The sequence below is a fragment of the Myotis lucifugus genome, unplaced genomic scaffold (genome assembly GCF_000147115.1).
Source record: "Myotis lucifugus unplaced genomic scaffold, Myoluc2.0 scaffold_695, whole genome shotgun sequence".
Taxonomy (NCBI): domain Eukaryota; kingdom Metazoa; phylum Chordata; class Mammalia; order Chiroptera; family Vespertilionidae; genus Myotis; species Myotis lucifugus.
The window spans coordinates 257484-280820 of record NW_005871743.1 but is presented as its reverse complement, the minus strand read 5'-3'; the positions used below and the strand labels follow the sequence as shown (position 1 = coordinate 280820).

Genomic DNA, 23337 nt, shown 5'->3' with positions numbered 1-23337 from the left:
CATGTGAAGCCAAGACGAGTAGGCTGCAGGAAGCCAATGACCACTAATCCAGTGTTCCAGGAGATTACAGTAAGAGGGGGATTAAAAAAGTGCCCATTAGATGTAGGATATAGAAATGAGTGGGAGCTTAGTGAAAGCAATGTCATAGGAGAGGAAGCCTCACTTCATAGAGGGTGGAGGGTGTGAGAAGTGAGAAACTGGAATAAATGAATCAACCTTTCAGAGAGAGTTGCTCTCACTTAGTCACTAAATGCCATCTTGAGGCTCTAGGTCTCCTCCTTCTTAAACTTCAACAACATTTGAAACCCTGGCTCTCCTTAGCCTCAGAGCACCTCCCCTCTCTGGTTTTCTGTCTGTCTCTCTCTCTGACCAGTTAAAGATACCTTTGTCCAGCTCATGGTTCAGGCCAAAAATTTGCCCATCATACTTGACTTCTCCCACTACCTCTTCCTTTGCCTTCAAACGGTCACCAAGCCCTGTCTATTCTACCTCCTGCAGACCTAGCCACTTCTGCAGACCTTTCCACTACTGTCATTTTCATTGCTAACACTCATCCAAGTCACCATCAAAGCAATGCCAGCGCCTGGACTCCCACAAGTGTGTTACAAGGGCTGTCCTAAGATAACCATCTTCACAACATGTAAGTTAGATCTTGGCACATCCCTTCTCAAAATACTCTTATGGCTTCCATTTGCTTTTAGGATAAAGTCAAAACCATTAGTATGAGTCCCTGCCCCATTTGGGAATCTGAGGGCATTCAGACCTGAACAATAGGAACAAAACAGTCTGCTGAGAGCAGGGTCAGGCTGGGATGGGAACCTGCCAGGGAAAGATGAGTGGGTCCTGAGGAGTCATGAAGCAGAGGCTTCCTGGGTGTGAGGCAGCACAAGGCCTAAACCCCAGGTCCCCTGAACTGTTGATTCCTTCCGCCTCATGACCTTTTCCCTTCTGATTCTCTCCCAGGTCAGAGAGCCTGCACTGGAGCCAGAGCTCGAATTGGACCTGATCCAAAGCCTGAGATCAAGCTGGGCCCAGAGCCTGGCCTGGAGCCAGAGCCCCAGTCACATCTGGTCTTGCGCCTGTCATGCCGAAGGAGCTGGGCACTGTGCCTTCCTGCACTGGCATGCAGGGCCCCGGGCCCCTCCCCCTGCTCCCACTGCTGCTACTGCTGCTGGGGGCCAGGGTGCCAGGAGCCTGGGGTCAGGCCGGGAGCTTGGACCTGCAGATTGATGAGGAGCAGCCAGCAGGCACACTGATCGGGGACATCAGTGCAGGGCTTCCGGCAGGCACGGCAGCACCTCCCATGTACTTCATCTCTGCGCAGGAGGGCAGCGGCGTGGGCACAGACCTGGCCATCGACGAGCACAGCGGGGTGGTCCGTACAGCCCGTGTCTTAGACCGTGAGCAGCGGGATCGCTACCGCTTCACTGCAGTCACTCCTGACGGCGCCACCGTGGAAGTTACTGTACGAGTGGCTGACATCAATGACCATGCTCCAGCCTTCCCACAGGCTCGTGCTGCCCTGCAGATACCTGAGCACACAGCTCTTGGCACTCGCTACCCGCTGGAGCCGGCTCGTGATGCAGACGCTGGCCGCCTAGGAACCCAGGGCTATGCCTTGTCTGGTGACGGGGCTGGAGTGACCTTCCGGCTGGAGACACGTCCTGGTCCGGATGGGGCTCCAGTGCCTGAGCTGGTAATTACTGGGGACCTGGACCGAGAGAACCGCTCACACTATATGCTGCAACTGGAGGCCTATGACGGTGGTTCACCCCCTCGGAGGGCCCAGGCCCTGCTGGATGTGACACTGCTGGACATCAATGACCATGCCCCAGCCTTCAATCAGAGTCGCTATCACGCTGTGGTGTCTGAGAGCCTGGCCCCCGGCAGCCCAGTCTTGCAGGTGTATGCATCTGATGCCGATGCCGATGCCAATGGGGCTGTGACGTATGAGATCAACCGGAGACAGAGCGAGGGTGATGGACCCTTCTCCATTGACGCACACACGGGGCTGCTGCGGCTGGAGCGGCCACTGGACTTCGAGCAACGGCGGGTCCATGAATTGGTGGTGCAGGCACGGGATGGTGGGGCTCACCCTGAGCTGGGCTCGGCTTTTGTGACCGTGCACGTGCGAGATGCCAATGACAACCAGCCCTCCATGACTGTCATCTTCCTCAGTGCAGATGGCTCCCCCCGAGTGTCTGAGGCCGCCCCACCTGGCCAGCTTGTTGCTCGAATCTCTGTGTCAGACCCAGACGATGGTGATTTTGCCCATGTCAACGTGTCCCTGGAGGGTGGAGAGGGCCACTTTGCCTTAAGCACCCAGGACAGCGTCATCTACCTGGTGTGCGTGGCTCGGCAGCTGGATCGGGAGGAGCGGGATGCCTATAACTTGCGGGTTACGGCCACCGACTCAGGCTCACCCCCACTGCGGGCTGAGGCTGCCTTTGTGTTGCATGTCACTGACGTCAATGACAACGTGCCTGCCTTTGACCGCCAGCTCTACCGACCTGAGCCCCTGCCTGAGGTTGCACTGCCTGGCAGTTTCGTGGTACGGGTGACGGCCCGGGATCCTGACCAGGGCACCAACGGTCAGGTCACCTATAGCCTGGCCCCAGGCAGCCACACCCGCTGGTTCTCCATTGACCCCACCTCAGGCATCATCACCACGGCTGCTTCACTGGACTATGAGTTGGAACCCCAGCCACAGCTGATTGTGGTGGCCACGGATGGGGGCTTGCCCCCTCTCACCTCCTCCGCCACAGTTAGCGTGGCCCTGCAAGATGTGAATGATAACGAGCCTCAGTTCCAGAGGACTTTCTACAATGCCTCACTGCCCGAGGGCACCCAGCCTGGAACCTGCTTCCTACAGGTACACAGTGGGGTGCTGCTATGGGCAGGAGAGGATCAGAGGGCCACAGGGGAGCTCAGAGCAAGAACTAAGCCTTTCAGGTGCATCTGTTGATGGTGACTTGTGCCAGAGGGTTTGGTCCTATCCTGTGAGCTCCAAAGTCTGTGCAGAGGGTAAGGGTTAGTGAAAAGATGAGAGAGCAGGGTGCAAGAGCTGGGTCAGGCAATCTTGGTAGTTGGAATTAAGATTGGGTCTAGAGAAAAGGTGTCCTATGATGTCAAGAATTAACTTACCCACCATAAGTCCAGCACTGCTGGGCCCTGGGAACAAAGAAAGGAGATGGTCTCGGTGGAGAGACACACCAGTAGCTAGTGCTATAGCAGGCTGCATATGAGCTGCTATGGAAACCCAGAGGACAAGCCTTTGAAGAACCAATGAGACTTTGTCAAATGGATAATACAGGGTGTGTGAATAGGGGCTCCAGGTCTACAGAAAGAGCTGCAGAACACCATGTGTTCAGGGGACTTCATTGTTCAGATGAAATTGTGCTGATGAGAAAGAGTTGGAGGGAGATGAGACAAAATTGTAGACAGAAACCATAGTATAAGCTTTGACTTTATCTTAAAAACCATAGGGAACCCTGGCCAGTGTGGCTCAGTAGGATGGGTGTTGGTCTGTGCACCCAAAGGTTACGGGTTCAATTCCTGATCAGAGCACATACCTAGTAGGGAGCATGCAGGTGGCAGCTAAACAATGTTTTCTAGTACTCTCACATCGATGTTTCTCTCTTCCTCTCCCTTCCTCTCTTTCTAAAAAAATCAAATAAAAATGTATTTTTAAAAAAACCATAGGGAGCCAATGAAGGGCTCTAGGCAAATCTGACATGTCTTTATTGCTTTGGCTGCACCATGGAGTATGGATGCCAGAGGGGAGACTGGAGGTAGGGTGGTCTCTTAGGAGACTAATGCTTGAAGTCTTTATGTCTCAGAAGTCCACCAGACCCCTGAACATCTTCTCAGGGGCTCCCTGTCAACCTAGATTTCCAGGCCAGTGCTTGGGCCTGGCTGGCCCTCTCCCTTCTGGCCAGACTTAGGTTATTTGCCTGCCTGCTGCTGTCCAGCTCCCACCCACACTCTCATGCGTTTACTGTCCCTCTTGGCCCAGGACCAACGGGCTAGGGCTTCCAAACTTCTTTCTCCTCACTAGTGCCTGAAGCAAGAGGGCAACTCTCCAGGTGGTTTCCTGGAGTTTACTGTTAGTAACCATAGGGAAGCAGGCATAAAAATAACCAGTGGGTGTCCATAATGGTTACAAGAAGTCTTAATATTTGATTCACTCAGCATACATTTAGAGTATCTACCAGGTGCCAGTCATTGTGTTAGGGACACAGAATACAGTAATGAACGAATCATCCAACACCACCACACACACACTTCATGGAGTTTATAATACAGAGGGGAGATTCATGTGCAAAGAAACAAAGAAGACATCCATGATGGGGATACATGTGAGGTACAGAAAGGCAATATGAATGTCTTCCCAAAGGTGAGGATCCTTGAGCTCAGACTTAAAGGGTAAGCAGTAGTTTATGAGGGGACGGGACAGGGGAAGGTACCAAGCAGAGGTGACATGCACAGAGTGGGAGAGGCTGACTTGTTTGAGGGTGTGAGATGGGAGAGTGGGAGATGAGACTGTGCAGGGAGGCCAGACAGTGAAAAGTCCAGCCAAGCCAAGAGGTGTGAGCTTTCTCTTTAGGGAACATTGAAGCTTTCTGAGTAGAGGAGTAATCTGATGATATTTGTTTTCTCAAAAATACTTCGGACAATCAGTGTAGAGCACTGGTCCACAGCTTGAGGTGATTTTGCCCTCTGGAGGGGACATTTGGCAACGTCCAGAGACATTTTTTATTGTTACAATGGGTGGGATGCCACTGGTACCTAGTGGGTATAGGCCGGGGACCCTATAATGCATCACAACAAAGGGCTGTCTGGTCCAAGATGTAATCATGCTGAGTTGAGAAACCCTGGTGTAGAGGAAGGATGGGGGACCAGACAGCTATGAGATGTGAACTTAACAGTTCAGGGGAGAGACAACCCAAGCCCAGGTCAGGACAGTGATAATGGTGATGGAAAGAAATAGACAAATAGGAGAGATAATGAGGATTTACTTAGTCCCTGGTTGATTGATATACCGGGAGAGGAAAAGGAAAGAACACATTTCTGGCTTGAGCGACTGTGTGGATGGAAGAGTCATTAGAGAGGGGTTTGGAATGGTCATGACTTTAGTCTTGGACAGGTTGGATGTAAGGTGCCTGTGGGGACATCCAAGTGGAGATGTTGAGCAGGCACCTCACAAGTTTGGAGCTCAGAGGAGTGATTGGGTCAAAGTATAGACAATGGTCAAAGCCACAGAAGTGGAAGAGAAGACCCTAAGCAAGTGTGTAGCGTGAGAAAAGGCCAGGGAGAGATTCCAGGGAACAAAAACTTGTAACAACGGGCAGAGTAAGGGGAGGTCAAAGGAAGACTGGGGCGGGGCGGGAGGGGAAACTGTGGGAGAAACCGGAGAGCGTCGTGTCAAGAAGTCAAAGTGGGAGAAACACCTGGGAAGGAGGTCAGGATGGGCTGGTGCAGTAAGTTTGTGGTCTGTTAGGAGATTTAGAGAGTTCACAGATAAGGGTCTTTATTTTCTCCTTGAAATAGTGCCTTTGATGACGAGGTTTGGGTGGGGTGGGGATAAGAGTTACAGCTTTGGGGAGAGCTTGCTGTGTAGCAGGGCGGAGAGCCTGCTGAAATGGAGATTGTGCGTTTGCAGTGGAACCTCTGAGCAGGGGCTGCAGAGGCTGGGAAATTCGCTTCTGCCTTGGTCATTTCCAGTCAATGGCCGCTGCGCCTTCTGGGGTCAGTTCCTGACAACTTCCCCCGACCACTATTTATTGCTTTCTTCCTGCAGCGAGTCAGAGGGCAAAGGTCTTTAACAGCTTCTGGAGATGGTGCCGCAGCTGTGCTGCAGCCTGCAGGCTTGATGCAGGGGAAGTTTGTCTCCTGGGATATCGGGCCCACGGCCACAGTAAAGAGTTGGAGCGGGAGCTGTTTCCAGGGTCCAGCCATGGCAGGGTCTCAGTGTCTCTCAGGAGAGTAAACAATGGCACAAATCATTTCTGTCAAGGGCCCAGGCAACCATTAGAAGTCCTTGGCCAGCCCTCTCCCTGAGCAACATTTTCTGGCTCAGAAAGGGGAACTCTCCGGCTTCCTTTTACAGCATATCATGACCCTGAGGCCCTTATATCCACAAAGAGCACTTTGTCACAGGCTACCGCAGTCGGCACCAGCTAGTCCACTATTGAGGCCCTAATGTGCACCCATGATATAAAAGTCAGTTTGAAAGAAGTTTTTGTTGTAAGGCAGGGCAATCAGAATGTCCGTTTACTCAATGAACAAATACACAGAGGACCTAGGGTATGCCTGGCCCTATCCTGGCCTTAGGAGCTCCCAGAATAGTGTCTCTTGCTGATCCCGCTCTGAAATGTTCAGAGGCTCCTGACATTGGTGTCCAATCATTCAACGTTTTCTGACCCAGTCTGGGAGATTACCAAGAATTAACCAGGAAAGACTTTCCCTGTATCTTAGTTTTGGAGAGCCCCTACAACTGAATGACTTCAATATTGGACTTGCAATATAGACCTGCAATTCTCCCTCTCCCACTTCCAATGAAGTTTGCTTGAGAGGTGAAAAGGAAGCTAAAGTTACATGAGCAACATCCATAAATCCATAGAGCAGACCTGATCACTTCAGTGATCAAATCCCAGTATTAATCAGATCTCATTCTGTAATGACCAAACTCAATAAAGAGTAACCCTATGATATCAGCCTCTATAATTTTATCAGTCAGCCGGTTCTCTGCTTGGAGTGATGATGAGACTTGGTGATGTTATTCACTCCCTGTGATCCACCAAGAATTTGCAGTCAGAGCCCTTTAGCACTCTTCTTCATAAGTGAAATTGGTCGTCATTCTCTGCAGATTCTACTAGTATATCTGTCAGTTTGCTGACTCTCTAAAATTTAGGTGTGACCCTAAAATCAGTACTCGTGGAACTTTTGCAATCATTCTCAGACATGGGCAGAGTGATGAAAAATTCAAGTTACCTAATGCACACATTTTCAGCTGACGCTGAACATGGCCAGGCTCTGCCTTCACGTTTCAGCTCTTATACTGTAAGCAAGAGTCCTTTATGCAGTCTGTTTAGTGCCAGGTTTTTTTTTGCATTTTTTGTGCTTTTTGTTGGTGATTTTGCTGTTTAAAGTGGTCCCCGGGTGTGGTGCTAAAGTGCTGTCTAGTGTTCCTAAGCACAAGAAGGCTGTGATGTGCTTTATGGAGAAAACAGTATGTGTGTTCAGATTAGCTTCGTTCAGATAAGAGTTATAGCACCATTGGCCATGTGTTCAATGTTAATAAATCAATCTGTCCTAATATATAAAAAGCCAGGGGCTGTCACCACTGAAACAATTGGACGGACGACCAAACAGCAGGCTGCGTGGGGCGACCAGGCCAGCAGGGGGGCAGTTGGGGGCAATCAGGCCGGCAGGCAGAGGCGGTTATGGGTGATCAGACTGGCAGGCGGGGCAGTTAGAGGCGATCAGGCAGGCAGGCAGGTGAGCAGTTAGGAGCCAGCGGTCCCGGATTGTGAGAGGGATGTCCGACTGCCGGTTTAAGCCCGATCCCCAGGATCAGGCCTAAACCGGCAGTCGGACATCCTCTGAGGGGTCCTGGATTGGAGAAGGTGCAGGCTGAGCTGAGGGGATACCCCCCACACACACGAATTTCATGCACTGGGCCTCTAATATATATCTATATCTATCTATATCTATATATCTATCTATATCTATATCTATATCTATATCTATATCTATATCTATATCTATATATCTATACACACACACACACACACACACACGCACACACACACACACACATCCCACAACTGGAACGTTGGAATGACTGAACGACTTGAATGACAGGTCACTATGACGCCCACTGCACCTGGCCAACCTCCCGCATCCCCTTTCCTCCTTCCTCCCCCTGCCCCCCCGCCACTCCTGCTGGCCCAGCCCAATCAGCCCCCATTGGGGCAGGCTGGCTGGACCCCACCCATGCATGAATTCATGCACCAGGCCTCTAGTAATATATATTAAGTTAGGTGTCTTTAAACAGAAACACACGTAAAACAAGGTCATGTATTAACAAGTTGACAAAAATATTGTGACAAGAGGCTCATAGGAACCTCACACAGGCAATGCATTTTTATGTATGTCCTACTAATTCCCTCTGTGTGTCCACCATCTAGAGACTCTGAGCCCCAGGTGGCCCAGGGCCTGCTCCTCCTAATTGCCATGTAGCTCTGGCTCTTCTGGCCAAAAAGATGTAGCAACACTCACCCCAGCCTCTCCCGCAGGTGACAGCCACAGATGCAGACAGTGGCCCATTTGGCCTCCTCTCCTATTCCTTGGGTGCCGGACTTGGGGCCTCGGGGTCTCCCCCTTTCCGCATTGATGCCCACAGTGGTGATGTGTGCACGACTCAGACCCTGGACCGTGACCAGGGGCCCTCAAGCTTCGACTTCACAGTGACGGCTGTGGATGGGGTAAGTGGGCAGACCGTGGGCAGGTTGGGACACTGGGTTAGAGCATTCACCAGGGCCAGATAAAGCCCACCTGACTTATGGCTACATATCTCACCAGGGAGGCCTCAAGTCCATAGTGTATGTGAAGGTGTTTGTGTCAGACGAGAATGATAACCCACCTCAGTTCTATCCACGGGAGTATGCCGCCAGTCTGAGTGCCCAGAGTCCACCAGGCACAGCCGTGCTGAGGGTGCGTGCTCATGACCCCGACCAGGGGCCCCATGGGCGACTCTCCTACCACATCCTGGCTGGCAATAGCCCCCCACTCTTTGCTTTGGATGAGCACTCAGGTGAGGATCCTTCTATACCCAGGGTTTATCCCACACCCCTTTCCCGCCTGCCTAAATGAAGCACTGCCCCCCTTTCAACTCTGTTGTTTCCTTATACATCTTTTCTCTATCCCTCTTCCCAGGGCTGTTGACAGTAGCCTGGCCCTTGGCCAGGCAGGTCAACTCTGTGGTGCAGCTGGAGATTGGGGCTCAGGATGGAGGTGGCCTGAAGGCAGAGCTCAGTGCCCGAGTCAACATCAGCATTGTGCCTGGAACCCCCATACCACCCATATTTGAACAACTACAGTACGTCTTTTCTGTGCCAGAGGATGTGGCACCAGGCACCAGTGTGGGCATAGTCCAGGCACACAACCCACCAGGTATCATTTATCATTATACCTACTTAGCACCATACCCAGACTCCCCGGTATAGCCCTCTGTCTCTATATCAGGGTACCCCAGATAGCCCCAATACAAAACACTCTGGTTCCAATTCCCAACACCTTTTTAGGCATGTGCAGGTGCTCTGCTTCATCCTCAGCCACGTGAATATCACCCTAGTGCCATCCAGTTTCTCTGCCAACACCTGCCCCGCCCCCTATCCCTTTGAAGGGCACAGGAGCGAGCATTGTGTAACCCCTCTTGGGATCAGAGTCTGGTCCCAACTCAGTAGGTGCCCCTCCATCTCTTTTCTGACCACTCTCTCCTCCCTAGGTCGCTTGGGGCCAGTGACACTCGCCCTATCAGGTGGGGATCCCCGAGGACTCTTCTCCCTAGATGGGGCCTCGGGGCTGTTACAGACACTTCGCCCTCTGGATCGGGAGCTGCTGGGGCCAGTGCTGGAGCTGGAGGTGCGGGCAAGCAGTGGAGTGCCCCCAGCTTTCGCTGTAGCTCGGGTGCGTGTGCTGCTGGATGATGTGAATGACAATTCCCCTGCTTTCCCTGCACCTGAAGACACGGTATTGCTGCCACCAAGCACTGCCCCAGGGACCCTCATCTATACACTGCGTGCTCTGGACCCAGACTCCGGCATTAACAGTCGAGTCACCTTTAACCTTCTTGATGGAGGTGGCGGGGTCTTCACCGTGGACCCCACCACAGGCCATGTACGACTTATAGGACCTCTGGGAGCCCCAGGGGGGCCAGCGCATGAACTAGACCTGGAAGCCCGGGATGGAGGCTCCCCACCCCGCACCAGCCACTTTCGACTGCGGGTGGTGGTACAGGACTTGGTGACGCGTGGGCTGGCTCCCCACTTCGACAGCCCTACCTACCGTGTGGACCTGCCCTCGGGCACCACCCCTGGAACTCAGGTTCTGCAAGTGAAGGCTCGAGCACCTGACGGGGGCTCTGTCACCTACCACCTTGCAGGAGATGGGCCAAGCAGCCCTTTTGGTCTAGAGCCACAGAGCGGGTGGCTATGGGTGCGGGCAGCACTGGACCGTGAGTCCCAGGAGTTGTACACACTAAAGGTAATGGCAGTGTCTGGGTCCAAAGCTGAGTTGGGGCAGCAGACAGGCACGGCCACTGTAAGGGTCAGCATCCTCAATCAGAATGACCACAGCCCCCGCTTGTCTGAGGAGCCCACCTTCCTGGCTGTGGCAGAGAACCAGCCCCCAGGGACCAGTGTGGGCCGGGTCTATGCCAGTGACCGAGACTCGGGACCCAATGGACGCCTGACCTACAGCCTGCGACAGATGTCAGAAGACAGCAAGGCCTTCCGCATCCACCCCCAGACTGGTGAGTACTGGCACCCAAATTCTGAGACCCCATAGCCTCATCCTCAGGTTGGTGAACCATCAGACAGGATCCCCAGGATCCCCAGGATCCCCTGATCATGAAGACCAGCACTAAGCTTGGAGTTTCACCCTGGGTTCCCCTCCCACACGCCCCAATCCCCAGCTTCTCGGTTACAGGCCTCTGGCTCTGCATCCCTAGCTATTCCATACATGACCCCTCCCTCTCCTGCACTCGCAGGAGAAGTGACCACCCTCCAAACCCTGGACCGAGAGCGGCAGAGCAGCTACCAGCTCCTGGTGCGGGTGCAGGATGGGGGCAGCCCACCCCGCAGTGCCACAGGCACCGTGCACATCGCCGTGCTCGACCTCAATGACAACAGTCCCACCTTCCTGCAGGCTTCAGGGGCTGCTGGCGGGGGCCTCCCCATACAGGTATGTGACGGGGGAAGGATTCTATCCTGAAGAAGTGAGAGGGAATGGGCATCGCCCCATAAAGCTGTAGGTGTAGGTAAGAGAGATGCTTTTTGGAACAGGTGTGAGAGCAAAAAAGGGGCTCTGTCTGCACACAGGTGAGGGGAACTCCATCCTGGGTTGTCTCAAGAACAGGAAAGAGACAACTGTAGGCGAGTTGTGTGTCCCCACAGGTACCAGATCGAGTGCCTCCAGGGACACTGGTGACGACTCTGCAGGCCAAGGATCCGGACGAAGGGGAGAATGGGACCATCCTGTACACGCTGACTGGTATGGGGGTGGAGAGAAGGGAGTTGGTGGATGTGACACACCCTCATGACCTGCCCAGCTCTGGGACCCAGGCCCTCACCCTTCCACTGCCTATCCCCAGGTCCTGGCTCAGAGCTCTTCTCTCTGCACCCTCACTCGGGGGAGCTGCTCACTGCAGCACCCCTGATCCGAGCAGAGCGGCCCCACTATGTGCTGACGCTGAGTGCTCATGACCAAGGCAGCCCTCCTCGGAGTTCCAGCCTCCAGCTGCTGGTGCAGGTATGGCTGCCCCGCCTCCAATCCGTCCACTTGGCCACTGCTGTGGACCCACCTCCAATAGCTCCACCTTCATTGGGTCCTTTTCCCCTCTCCTAATGCTATTCTAAGCACGCTTCCTGCTACCCATGGGCAAGCCCAGACCCCCTTTTACACGGGTCCCCCTGCTTTCTTCCTCCTGCCTCCTTCCACAACAGGTGCTTCCCTCAGCTCACTCGGCTGAGCCTCCACCAGATCCTTCAGAGCCAGACCCAGCGGCACCCGTGCCTGTTGTGCTGACGGTGACAGCCGCCGAGGGGCTGCAGCCCGGCTCCCTGTTGGGCTCGGTGGCGCCGCCGGAGCCGGCGGGGGTGGGAGCACTCACCTACACCCTGGTGGGCGGCGCGGACCCAGAGGGCACCTTCGCGCTGGAGGCGGCCTCGGGGCGCCTGTACTTGGCGCGGCCGCTGGACTTTGAGGCCGGCCCAGCGTGGCGCGCGCTCACCGTGCGCGCCGAGGGCCCGGGCGGCGCGGGCGCGCGACTGCTGCGCGTACAGGTGCGCGTGCAAGACGAGAACGAGCACGCGCCGGCCTTCGCCCGCGACCCCCTGGCGCTGGCGCTGCCGGAGAACCCGGAGCCCGGCGCTGCGCTGTACACTTTCCGCGCGTCCGACGCCGACGGCCCGGGCCCCAACAGCGACGTGCGCTACCGCCTGCTGCGCCAGGAGCCGCCCGCGCCCGCGCTGCGCCTGGACGCGCGCACCGGGGCCCTGAGCGCGCCGCTGGGCCTGGACCGCGAGACCACGCCCGCGATGCTGCTGCTGGTGGAAGCCACCGACCGGCCCGCCAATGCCAGCCGCCGCCGCACGGCGCGCGTCTCCGCGCGTGTCTTCGTCACGGACGAGAATGACAACGCTCCGGTCTTCGCCTCGCCCTCACGTGTGCGCCTCCCCGAAGATCAGCCGCCTGGGCCCGTGGCGCTGCACGTGGTAGCCCGGGACCCGGACCTGGGCGAGGCCGCACGCGTGACCTATCGCCTGGCTGCGGGCGGGGACGGCTACTTCCGGCTGCACCCAAGCACTGGTGAGTTGTGTCCGGTGGCCAGGTGCGAGGAGGGTGTGATGCGGCGGGAATGCGGAGGTTTCCTTCCAACCTGCCCTACTGGTCACCTAGGAGCGCTGTCCCTGGTGCGGCCCCTGGACCGCGAACATCGAGCTGAGCACCTCCTGACCGTGGTGGCCTCGGACCACGGCTCCCCGCCGCGCTCAGCCACGCAGCTCCTGACTGTCAGTGTCGCTGACGTCAACGACGAGGCACCGGCTTTCCAGCAGCAGGAGTACAGCGTCCTCTTGCGGGAGAACAGCCCGCCTGGCACATCTCTGCTCACTCTGCGGGCAACCGACCCAGACCTGGGTAAGACCTTGCGGGTGGGGGAGTTGAGAGAGGGATGGACTAGGGCAAGAAAAGACAAAATGTATGTTTTTGTGTATGTGTATGTATATGTATATGTATATGTATGTCTGAACACCCCCATGCTGCCCCACCTCAGGGACCAATGGGCAGGTGACCTATGGAGGCATCTCTGGTGAGAGCTTCTCCCTGGACCCAGACACTGGAGTTCTCACAACTCTCCGGGCCCTGGATCGGGAGGAACAGGAGGAGATCAACCTGACAGGTACACATGGACAGGACCCTGAAAGCCTGAGAGGTGTTGTAATCTCCAGTGTTACATAAGCAAAACCCCCAAATTACCTTCTAGAAGTTCCCACCCATTACAGCACAGCTTCTGTTCCTTTTTTTATCTTTTTGGGGAGTCAGCAATTTGGCAGAGTGCAAGGTCAACTGATTTCTAGGCTGTCACCAGTGTGACACAAACTCTCAAATGCATAATGTCACAGCTATGCCGTCTAGGATTCCCTCAGATTATACTGCAGACATTTAACAGAGGAGCATACTTGAGTTCCTAAGAGGTGAACTGACTTGCTCAAGCTAACGCAGCTTGAAAGTGGCAAAGCTGGAACTTGAACCCAGATCTTTTGATACCTCATTTATGTCACACCACCGCTATATCTTGCATGCACCAAGCATGGGAGGTGAGAAGAAAGTAACATCTCTGAAACCTGTATATTTATGTGTGCATGTCCACATGTAGGCACCTATGTGCTTGTGGGGTGTAGAGAGGACATTTTCTGTTTTGTGTGTGTACGCATATGAACACTGTGTGGTATGGATTTCTCCATGGGATGGGAGCAGACTAGAGCTCATTGATTTTCCTTCCTCATAGTGTATGCCCGAGACAGGGGATCACCTCCACTGTTGACCCATGTCACAGTACGAGTGACCGTAGAGGATGAGAATGACCATGCCCCAACCTTTGGGAGTGCCCATCTCTCCCTGGAAGTGCCCGAGGGCCAGGACCCCCAGACCCTTACCACGCTGCGGGCTTCTGACCCAGATGTGGGAGCAAATGGGCAGTTGCAGTACCGCATCCTGGGTGAGAACCACATACTCCATGTTGGCCTATGTCAGACTCAATCAATGTGTCAGGGTCTCCTTTTCCTTCTCCTTATGTATTCCTCTTTTTTTTTTTTCCGTGCATATATCTTTGTCTCTGGGTGTCTCCTGTGCTTCTTCAGCTCTTTATCTCCCTCTAAGACTCTATTTTTAACTTTGCTTCTTTTTCTGTCTTGTCTGTCCCTAGAGCAACAGTTGCTCTCAAACGTTTTGGTCTTGGGAACCCTTAACATGCTTAATTTTTTAAAAAGAAATGGTGCTTTTCTAAAATATGTTTTGTTGTTGTTGTTTTGTTGTTATTGTTTAGAGAGAGAGAGGAAAGGTGTGGGATAGATAGAAACAGAAACATCATTAATTGGCTACTTCCTGTACGCCCCCTACTGGGGATCCAGCCTGCAACCCAGGAAAGTGCCCGGACCAGAATCTAAATTCTAACCCAAGACTTCTTGGTTCCTGGGTCAACGCTCAATCGCTGAGCCACATGCTTAATTTTTAAGAACCCTGAAAAGCTTTTATTTATATGATAAAATAGTGTGATATAACATAATAAATATTATAATATGTAATATAAACATACATTTATCAATATTATATATTAAAGCTAAGAAGATATAAAATATTGCAAAGCAAGCCAATGAAGTATACTACTTGACATATTTCTGCATAGGCACATGTTAGGGTTTCAAATAACAGTTTGTTGGATAATAATGAGTTTGCAAAGATTATAACAGGTGTAAATGAAGGTAAGCGAGCAAAAACTGAATGAATCTCTGAACATGTTTATATCCTAAACTTTCTACCTAGAATATTCTAGAAAACACAAGAATATATTAGCACACATTCCATTAACCATCCAAGTGATGATGTCATCACATATACCATCTGGACTCCACACTACATTGTGAGATAATGAGAATGAAAAGGGCATGTAATGTCTTAGTATTGCTATGAAAATAGTTTTGATCTTATGTACTCCCTTGAAAGGGTCTTAAGAGACTCCTAGGGGTTCCCAAACCACACTCTTAAGATCAGCTGCTTTATAGTAAGATATTTCCTTACCGTCTGTGTTTATCTTTGTTTCTCTGCCTTTCTCCCAATTTTTCTCTTTCTCTTCTGCTTCCTCTTTCTCTTCCTTTTTCTCTTTCTGTTTCTCCTCCTCCTCCTCTCTCCCTCTCCTTTCTCTCCCTTCCATCCTCTCTATCTCATTCTTTGCTGTTGCCTATAGATCAGTCCCACTCCCATGGGCTGATGCATGTATGTTTATGTGTGTATGCCCTTCTCTGCAGATGGGGATCCATCGGGAGCCTTTGTCCTAGATCTAACCTCTGGGGAGTTTGGTACCATGAGACCACTAGACCGAGAGGTGGAACCAGCATTCCAGCTACGGATAGAGGCCCGGGATGGAGGCCAGCCAGCTCTCAGTGCCACTCTGCTTGTGACAGTGACAGTGCTGGATGCCAATGACCATGCCCCAGCCTTTCCTGTGCCTGCCTACTCTGTGGAGGTGCCTGAGGATGCCCCTGCAGGGACTCTCCTGTTGCAGCTACAGGCTCATGATCCTGATGCTGGGGCCAATGGCCATGTGACCTACTACCTGGGTGCAGGTGCAGCAGGAGCCTTCCTGCTGGAGCCCAGCTCCGGGGAACTGCGTACAGCCACAGCCCTAGATAGAGAGCAGTGTTCCAGCTATTCCTTCTCTGTGAGTGCGGTGGATGGTGCAGCTGCTGGGCCCCTGAGCACCACGGTGCCTGTCACCATCACAGTGCGTGATGTCAATGACCATGCACCCACCTTCCCCACTAGTCCCCTGAGGCTGCGCCTGCCCCGCCCAGGCCCCAGCCTCAGCACCCCGACCCTGGCTCTGGCCACTCTGCGAGCTGAAGACCGTGACGCTGGTGCGAATGCCTCCATCCTCTACCGGCTGGCAGGCACACCACCTCCTGGCACCACTGTGGACTCCTACACTGGTGAAATCCGTGTGACCCGCGCCCCTGTAGGCCTGGGCCCCCGGGATCGTGTCCTCTTCATCGTGGCCACTGACCTTGGCCGTCCTGCTCGCTCTGCCACCGGTGTGGTCATTGTGGGGCTACAGGGGGAGTCTGAACGTGGACCCCGCTTTCCCCGTGCTAGTGGCGAAGCTGTGCTCCGTGAGAATGCACCCCCAGGTGGGTCCCAACTGTGTCTCCCAGCCTTATATCTCTGCATGGGCTGGAGTTACTAAAAATGGCCCCCAAACTCCCTCAGTCTAGTGCTTCCAGTCCAACCAATATCGTCCTCTCTGCAGGGACTCCCATTGCCTCCCCTAAGGCTGTCCACACAGGGGGCTCAAATGGACCAATCACCTACAGCATTCTCAGTGGGAATGAGAAAGGGACGTTCTCCATCCAGCCTAACACAGGTAAGGGGCAGGAGCAGGGGGCTCGGTGAAGGGACAGGCTCCTGGAGGAGCTCCCCTTTGGGCCCAAGGAGACTCTGGTGGGGGAGGGGCTGCCCTTGAGTAAGAGGCCTCAGAGAGGAAGGCTCCAGGGCAAGGAAGGGGCATTCAGTGATGCATTCTGCCCTCTCTCAGGAGCCATCACAGTTCGCTCAGCAGAGGGGCTGGACTTTGAGGCAAATCCACGGCTGAGACTAGTGCTGCAGGCAGAGAGCGGAGGAGCCTTTGCCTTCTCCGTGCTGACCCTAACCCTGCAAGATGCCAATGACAATGCCCCCCGCTTCCTGCAGCCCCACTACGTGGCCTTTCTGCCTGAATCCAGGCCCTTGGAGGGGCCCCTGCTGCAGGTAAGGGATATGATGGGAAGATGGGGAGCAGGGCTGGTCAGACTTGTCTGTGCCCAGGTCAGTGCCAGCAGCCTCCTACTTCCACCAGGTGGAGGCAGATGACCTGGATCAAGGCCCCAGTGGACAGATCTCCTACAGTCTGGCTGCATCCCAGCCAGCACGGGGACTGTTTCATGTAGACCCAGCCTCAGGCACTATCACTACCACAGCCATCCTGGACCGTGAGATCTGGGCGGAAACACGGTGAGCCCTGGCTCTATAGACTCCACAACCCCATTCTTGGTCCATCCAACTTCAAGTCCCTCCTTGAATACCCCTCAATTCCTAGGCCATTTTCTGAGTCTCCCTAGCCCTGCCCAGTGTTCTCCCTTATCCCTGGACTCCTCCCCCAATTTTGCTCCACCTGACTATGTCCAGGCTGGTACTGATGGCTACAGACAGAGGAAGCCCAGCCCTGGTGGGCTCAGCTACCCTGACGGTGATGGTCATCGACACCAATGACAATCGACCCACCATCCCCCAGCCCTGGGAGCTCCAAGTATCCGAAGGTGAGGGCTGGGTAAAGTAAGGGGTACAAAGGGTGGTAGGGTGGCACTCTTCCCCACTCTGGGGCTCCAGAGGTGTCTTGGACCATGCCAAACCCTTTTCCCCACGTATTGCAGATGCACTATTGGGCTCAGAGATTGCACAGGTCACGGGGAATGACGTGGACTCCGGACCGGTGCTGTGGTATGTGCTGAGCTCATCTGGACCCCAGGATCCTTTCAGCGTAGGCCGCTATGGAGGCCGTGTCTCCCTCACAGGCCCCCTGGACTTCGAGCAGTGTGACCGCTACCACCTGCAGCTGCTGGCACACGATGGGCCTCACGAGGGCCGTGCCAACCTCACGGTGCTCGTGGAGGACGTCAATGACAATGCACCTGTCTTCTCACAGAGCCTCTACCAGGTACCAATGTCCCTGGATGTCCCCACACCCAGACCCAGGTTGGTTCGTGTTGGAGAGAAGTGAGGCTAGAAGTGTCTGAGATGGGCTGGACCTTAGAATTGACCTGGGGATGGAGCTCTGGGGCCGGGGGAGGGGGAAAGGTCCCATCTCAAACCAGCCTTGCAAGTCCTGGGAACTGTATCCAGGTTCTTCGCCCCATGCCCCAAAATGGGGAAAGGTGGGCAATTCAAATACTAAGGAGTATGGGCTCCAAGCTGGGATGGATACCAAGTAGGGCTCCTGGGACCAACCTCCAGAACACAGGGCAGCATGGCCATAAACATTTGTCTTCATACCTCAGGTGACGCTGCTTGAACACACGCCCCCAGGCAGTGCCATTCTCTCCGTCTCTGCCACTGACCGGGACTCAGGTGCCAATGGTCACATCTCCTACCACCTGGCTTCCCCTGCTGAGGGCTTCAGTGTTGACCCCAACAATGGTGCGTCCTTCCCCGGTCTGATCCCGTATCTTTGACTGTGTTGGGCCATTTTCTGACCTCTTCCCTAGAATTTCTTGTCCGAACTTTTAACTCCTAGATCTCTTACCCAAGGAGGACAATTTTCCTCATTTGTCTCTATTTTAAGCCCTGTCCTGGCTGCATGTCTAGAAGCTGTTTCCTCAATCCCGGGGGCCATCCCATAATCTCCCAGAACACAGGCTAGTCCCTGGAGTCTGACTTCCAAGGCCATTTCCTAGGCCCTGATGGGTCACTTGCTCTGTTCTCCCATAGCCTCTGCTGAATTCATGTTTCTCTCCATTCCCTTCTCACCTCAGGGACCTTGTTCACGACAGCGGGAACAGTGGCCTTGGGCCATGAGGGGCTAGGAGTGGTGGACGTGGTGCTGGAAGCTCGAGATCATGGGATGCCAGGCCGGGCAGCCCGAGCCACCGTGCATGTACAGCTGCAGGACCAGAACGACCACGCCCCGAGCTTCACATTGCCACACTACCGTGTGGCTGTGACCGAGGATCTGCCCCCTGGCTCCACCCTGCTCACCCTGGAGGCCACAGATGCTGACGGAAGCCGCACCCATGCCACTGTGGACTACAGCATTGTCAGTGGCAACCGGGGCCGAGTCTTCCAGCTGGAACCCCGTCTTGCTGAAGCTGGGGAGAGTGGTGGACTAGGCCCCCAGGCACTGGGATGCCTGGTGTTGCTTGAGCCTCTAGACTTTGAAAGCTTAACCCAGTATAATCTAACCGTGGCTGCAGCTGACCGGGGACAGCCACCCCGCAGCTCAGCCGTGCCGGTCACCGTCACCGTGCTGGACGTCAACGACAACCCACCCGTCTTCACCCGAGCCTCCTACCGCGTGGCAGTGTCCGAGGACACGCCTGTTGGAGCCGAGCTGCTGCATGTGGAGGCCTCTGACGCTGATCCTGGCCCTCATGGCCTCGTGCGTTTCACCCTCAGCTCGGGTGACCCTGCAGGGCTCTTTGAACTGGATGAGAGCTCAGGTGCCTTGCGATTGGCCCGGCCCTTGGACTGTGAGACCCAGGCTCGACATCAGCTTGTCGTGCAGGCTGCAGACCCTGTGGGGGCACACTTTGCTCTGGCACCAGTGACCATTGAGGTCCAGGATGTGAATGACCATGGCCCAGCCTTCCCACTGAGCTTGCTCAGCACCAGCCTGGCGGAGAACCAGCCTCCAGGCACCCTTGTGACCACTCTGCATGCGATTGATGGGGATGCTGGGGCTTTCGGGAGGCTCCGCTACACCCTGTTGGAGGCTGGACCAGGGCCCGAGGGACGTGAGGCATTTGCACTGAACAGCTCAACAGGGGAGCTGCGGGCACGAGTGGCCTTTGACTACGAGCACACGGGAAGCTTCCAGCTGCTGGTGGGTGCTGCCGATGCTGGGAATCTCTCCGCCTCGGTCACTGTGTCGGTGCTGGTGACTGGCGAGGATGAGTATGACCCGGTGTTCCTGGCTCCAGCTTTCCACTTCCAAGTGCCGGAAGGTGCCCGGCGTGGCCACAGCCTGGGTCACGTGCAGGCCACAGATGAGGATGGAGGTGCCGACGGCCTAGTGCTCTATTCCCTTGCCACCTCTTCTCCCTACTTTGGTATCAACCAGACTACAGGTGCCCTGTACCTGCGGGTGGACAGCCGAGCACCAGGCAGCGGAACAGGCCCCTCTGGGGGTGGGGGCCGGACCCGGCGTGAGGCACCACGAGAGCTGAGGCTGGAAGTGGTGGCACGGGGGCCTCTGCCTGGTTCGAGGAGTGCCACGGTGCCGGTGACCGTGGATATCACCCACACGGCGCTGGGCCTGGCACCTGACCTCAACCTGCTGTTGGTGGGGGCTGTGGCAGCCTCCCTGGGAGTGGTGGTGGTGCTTGCACTGGCAGCCCTGGTCCTTGGGCTGGTGCGGGCCCGTAGCCGCAAGGCAGAGGCAGCGCCTGGCCCAATGTCCCAGGCGGCACCCCTAGCCAGTGGCTCCCTGCAGAAGCTGGGCCGGGAGCCACCCAGCCCACCGCCCTCAGAGCACCTGTATCACCAGACTCTCCCCAGCTACGGTGGGCCAGGAGCTGGAGGTCCCTACCCGCGGGGTGGCTCCCTGGACCCTTCCCATTCAAGCGGCCGAGGCTCAGCAGAGGCTGCGGAAGATGACGAGATCCGCATGATCAACGAGTTCCCCCGTGTGGCCAGTGTGGCCTCCTCACTCGCTGCCCGTGGCCCCGACTCGGGCATTCAGCAGGATGCAGACGGACTGAGTGACACATCCTGTGAGCCACCCGCCCCCGACACCTGGTATAAGGGCCGAAAGGCAGGGCTGCTGCTGCCAGGTGCAGGAGCCACTCTGTACCGAGAAGAGGGCCCCCCAGCCACTGCCACGGCCTTCCTGGGGGGGTGTGGCCTGAGCCCTGCACCCACTGGGGACTATGGCTTCCCAGCAGATGGCAAGCCATGCGTGGCAGGTGCACTGACGGCCATTGTGGCTGGCGAGGAAGAGCTCCGTGGCAGCTATAACTGGGACTACCTGCTGAGCTGGTGCCCTCAGTTCCAGCCGTTGGCCAGCGTGTTCACAGAGATCGCCCGGCTCAAGGATGAAGCTCGGCCATGTCCCCCAGCTCCCCGTATCGACCCACCACCCCTCATCACTGCCGTGGCCCACCCAGGAGCCAAGTCTGTGCCTCCCAAGCCAGCCAGCACAGCTGCACCCCGGGCCATCTTCCCGCCGGCCGCTCACCGCTCCCCCATCAGCCACGAAGGCTCCCTGTCCTCAGCTGCCATGTCCCCCAGCTTCTCACCCTCACTGTCTCCTCTGGCTGCTCGCTCACCCGTTGTCTCGCCATTTGGGGTGGCCCAGGGCCCCTCAGCCTCAGCACTTAGCGCAGAGTCCGGCCTGGAGCCACCTGATGACACGGAGCTGCACATCTAGCTGTGGCCCAGGCTGGGCCCCGACCTGGGACACGCACAGTGTCCCCAACGCAGGCCCCATCTGAGCCTGCCCTGGGCAGCCTCGGACCATGATTGGCCACAGGGGAGACCAGCTCCCCGTCCCAAACCTTCCAGTGGGAGCAGGTCGCACATCTCACCCCGGCCCCATCGGAGTACCAACCCCACAGAGGCCCTGTGGGCACTGACCTGTGGCCAGGTCCAGTGGGGAGACATATGAAGGAGACAGCAGCCCTGGTTCTCCTCAGTGAGGGCTTCCTGCCCTGCGCCAGCACCGAGATGGAGCTGAGACTTTATTTATTGGGGGGTAGGGGGGATGGGGGAGGTCCTCCAACCTGTTGGGGCCCAGCTCCTTTGGGTTCCACTGACACCCCTTCCCCTGCCCAGAACCAAGTGCCAATTCTCACTCTGGAGCCTTAATAAACTGCAGTTTGTATCCAGCGTCCGGCTCAGTTCTGTGGGGGCCAGAGGGATGGGAAGGCACCTGGCACACTGTGGACATCTCAGGAGGCACAGAGGGGTGGCAGACACGGGCATCCAGGGTGGGGGTGGCACTGGGAGCCATCTCTCTGCAGTCCATCTTTCCCTCTAACAGGCAGGAGGCCAGGAAGAAGGCAGACGGTGACCCAGAGAGAGATTGGATGGGTGAGGAGAGATCTTAGGGATGACCAGCTCTAGGCCAAGGAGGTGGATACAGAAGCAGCCAAGTGGTTTATGTGTTTTTCTTGGGGCCACTATATATTCACTTGTCATAGGACTCAAATGTGTTGAGCCTTTGCCATCAGGCTTCCGAGCGATTTGCCTGTTTTATCTGTAAATTTCACTGCAACCCTATGAGACAGACCACTTTTAATATCACAGTTTACATTCTAAATGAAGAAAGCTGGCTGGTCTCTGAGAGGTTAGGTGGGTGACTTTCCTGATACACAGCTAGGAAGAACCCGGGTCTTTGGGTCTGTGGGCCTCGGGCTCCTTTCTTAAGCCCCCCTGTACCCTCTGGTAAGTCCTAGTGGACTGGCAGTAGGAGGGAACTCGGGGCCAAAGCCAGGGCCTGATGGGCCTCAGCGGGACAATCCAAGTGGCAGCCCCTCCCATTCCCCCAGCATTCAGGACCGCCCACCTGGGGGAGGAACCAGCACGTCACTAGTTTCCAGGCTGAAGCTGGTAGTGGTAGACTGTAGGGTTCATGTGATCTGTCACATGACAGCAGATCTGCTGAGAGACGGAATGGGACTCGGAGCCTGGTAAGAAATTAGGAGGGTCTGGGAGAAGGGGATCATGTTGGAGGGAATACATGTTGGAGGGTGGGGAGGCCATCACAACCCAGTTCCCACTGAAACCCACCTGCCGCCCCTGCAGCCTCCTAGGGCTCTTAGCCCTCTGCGTCGTGGGCAGATGCAGTTACAGCCCGGAGCCCGACCAGCAGCGGACGTGAGTTGATTGAGCACGACCTCCTCCTTCCCCGTATGCCCTGTCCCACACCCACTACCCTGTTCCTCACCCCCTTACCAGCTCCCGGTACTCGCGGCAGAGTCTCATCCCCAGGTTCCCAGGCTCAGTCACCTATCATCCACCTTCATGAACCATTTCTGCTGCTGGGGTCTTTCCCAAGCTCTCAGCCCCTAATCCCAAACCTTCTGGGACTATTTCCCATCGCCACCCTAACCAAGGCCGTGTTCCTGACCCCACAGGCTGCCCCCAGGATGGGTGTCCCTGGGCCGTGTGGACCCTGAGGAAGAGCTGAGTCTCACCTTTGCTCTAAGACAGCAGAACCTGGAAAGACTGTCCAAACTGGTTCAGGCTGTGTCGGATCCCGGCTCTCCTCGCTACGGTGCCTGTCGGGACTTGGGACGGGATGTGGGGTGCAGTACAGGTCTGGGCTGAGCCTGGGACAGTGCAGGGCATGTCAAGGTCATGCTCTCAGTTCCTGTCAGGGGGTAATATAGGGCAGATGAATGGCAGTGGCTCTCATTGAAAAGTTTCTGAATGAAAAGTGAACTAAAACTAAACTGTCCAAAACTAACTCATTCTTTCCAAAACCTTTCTATCTGTGTTTGTCAGGCTAGAAACCTAAAAGCAGATGTGGTTAAGAGCACCAGGCTTTCCCCTGGCTGGTGTGGCTCAGTGAGCATCCAGCAAACC

General features: G+C 55.4%; 2 protein-coding genes across 3 annotated transcripts in view; both read left to right on the top strand.

Annotated features, from left to right (window-relative positions):
• The first annotated feature begins 963 nt into the window (after positions 1-963).
• On the top strand, positions 964-21636 carry DCHS1 (dachsous cadherin-related 1). Of its 2 annotated transcripts, XM_006105566.3 has the most exons (20): positions 964-2872; positions 8301-8489; positions 8587-8818; positions 8941-9177; positions 9512-10537; positions 10775-10968; positions 11181-11277; positions 11378-11535; positions 11730-12594; positions 12685-12924; positions 13061-13186; positions 13796-14005; positions 15312-16190; positions 16310-16423; positions 16595-16806; positions 16895-17049; positions 17224-17354; positions 17469-17752; positions 18093-18231; positions 18567-21636. In XM_006105566.3, exons 1-20 carry the CDS (start codon positions 1085-1087, stop codon positions 21176-21178), a joined length of 9888 nt encoding a protein of 3295 aa, XP_006105628.1. In that variant the 5' UTR covers positions 964-1084; the 3' UTR covers positions 21179-21636. The 2 variants fall into 2 exon arrangements, with proteins under 2 accessions (XP_006105628.1, XP_023602333.1); XM_023746565.1 differs by lacking the exon at positions 964-2872 and having other exon boundaries at positions 8355-8489; positions 8586-8818.
• A 730-nt stretch (positions 21637-22366) lies between these two features.
• The window catches only part of TPP1 (tripeptidyl peptidase 1), a 7909-nt gene continuing 6938 nt past the window's right edge, over positions 22367-23337 (top strand). Inside the window, 3 exon segments of the mRNA XM_006105567.3 lie at positions 22367-22439; positions 22555-22626; positions 22887-23026. Of these exon segments, the coding sequence (XP_006105629.1) occupies positions 22396-22439; positions 22555-22626; positions 22887-23026 (256 nt within the window). The 5' untranslated portion in view covers positions 22367-22395.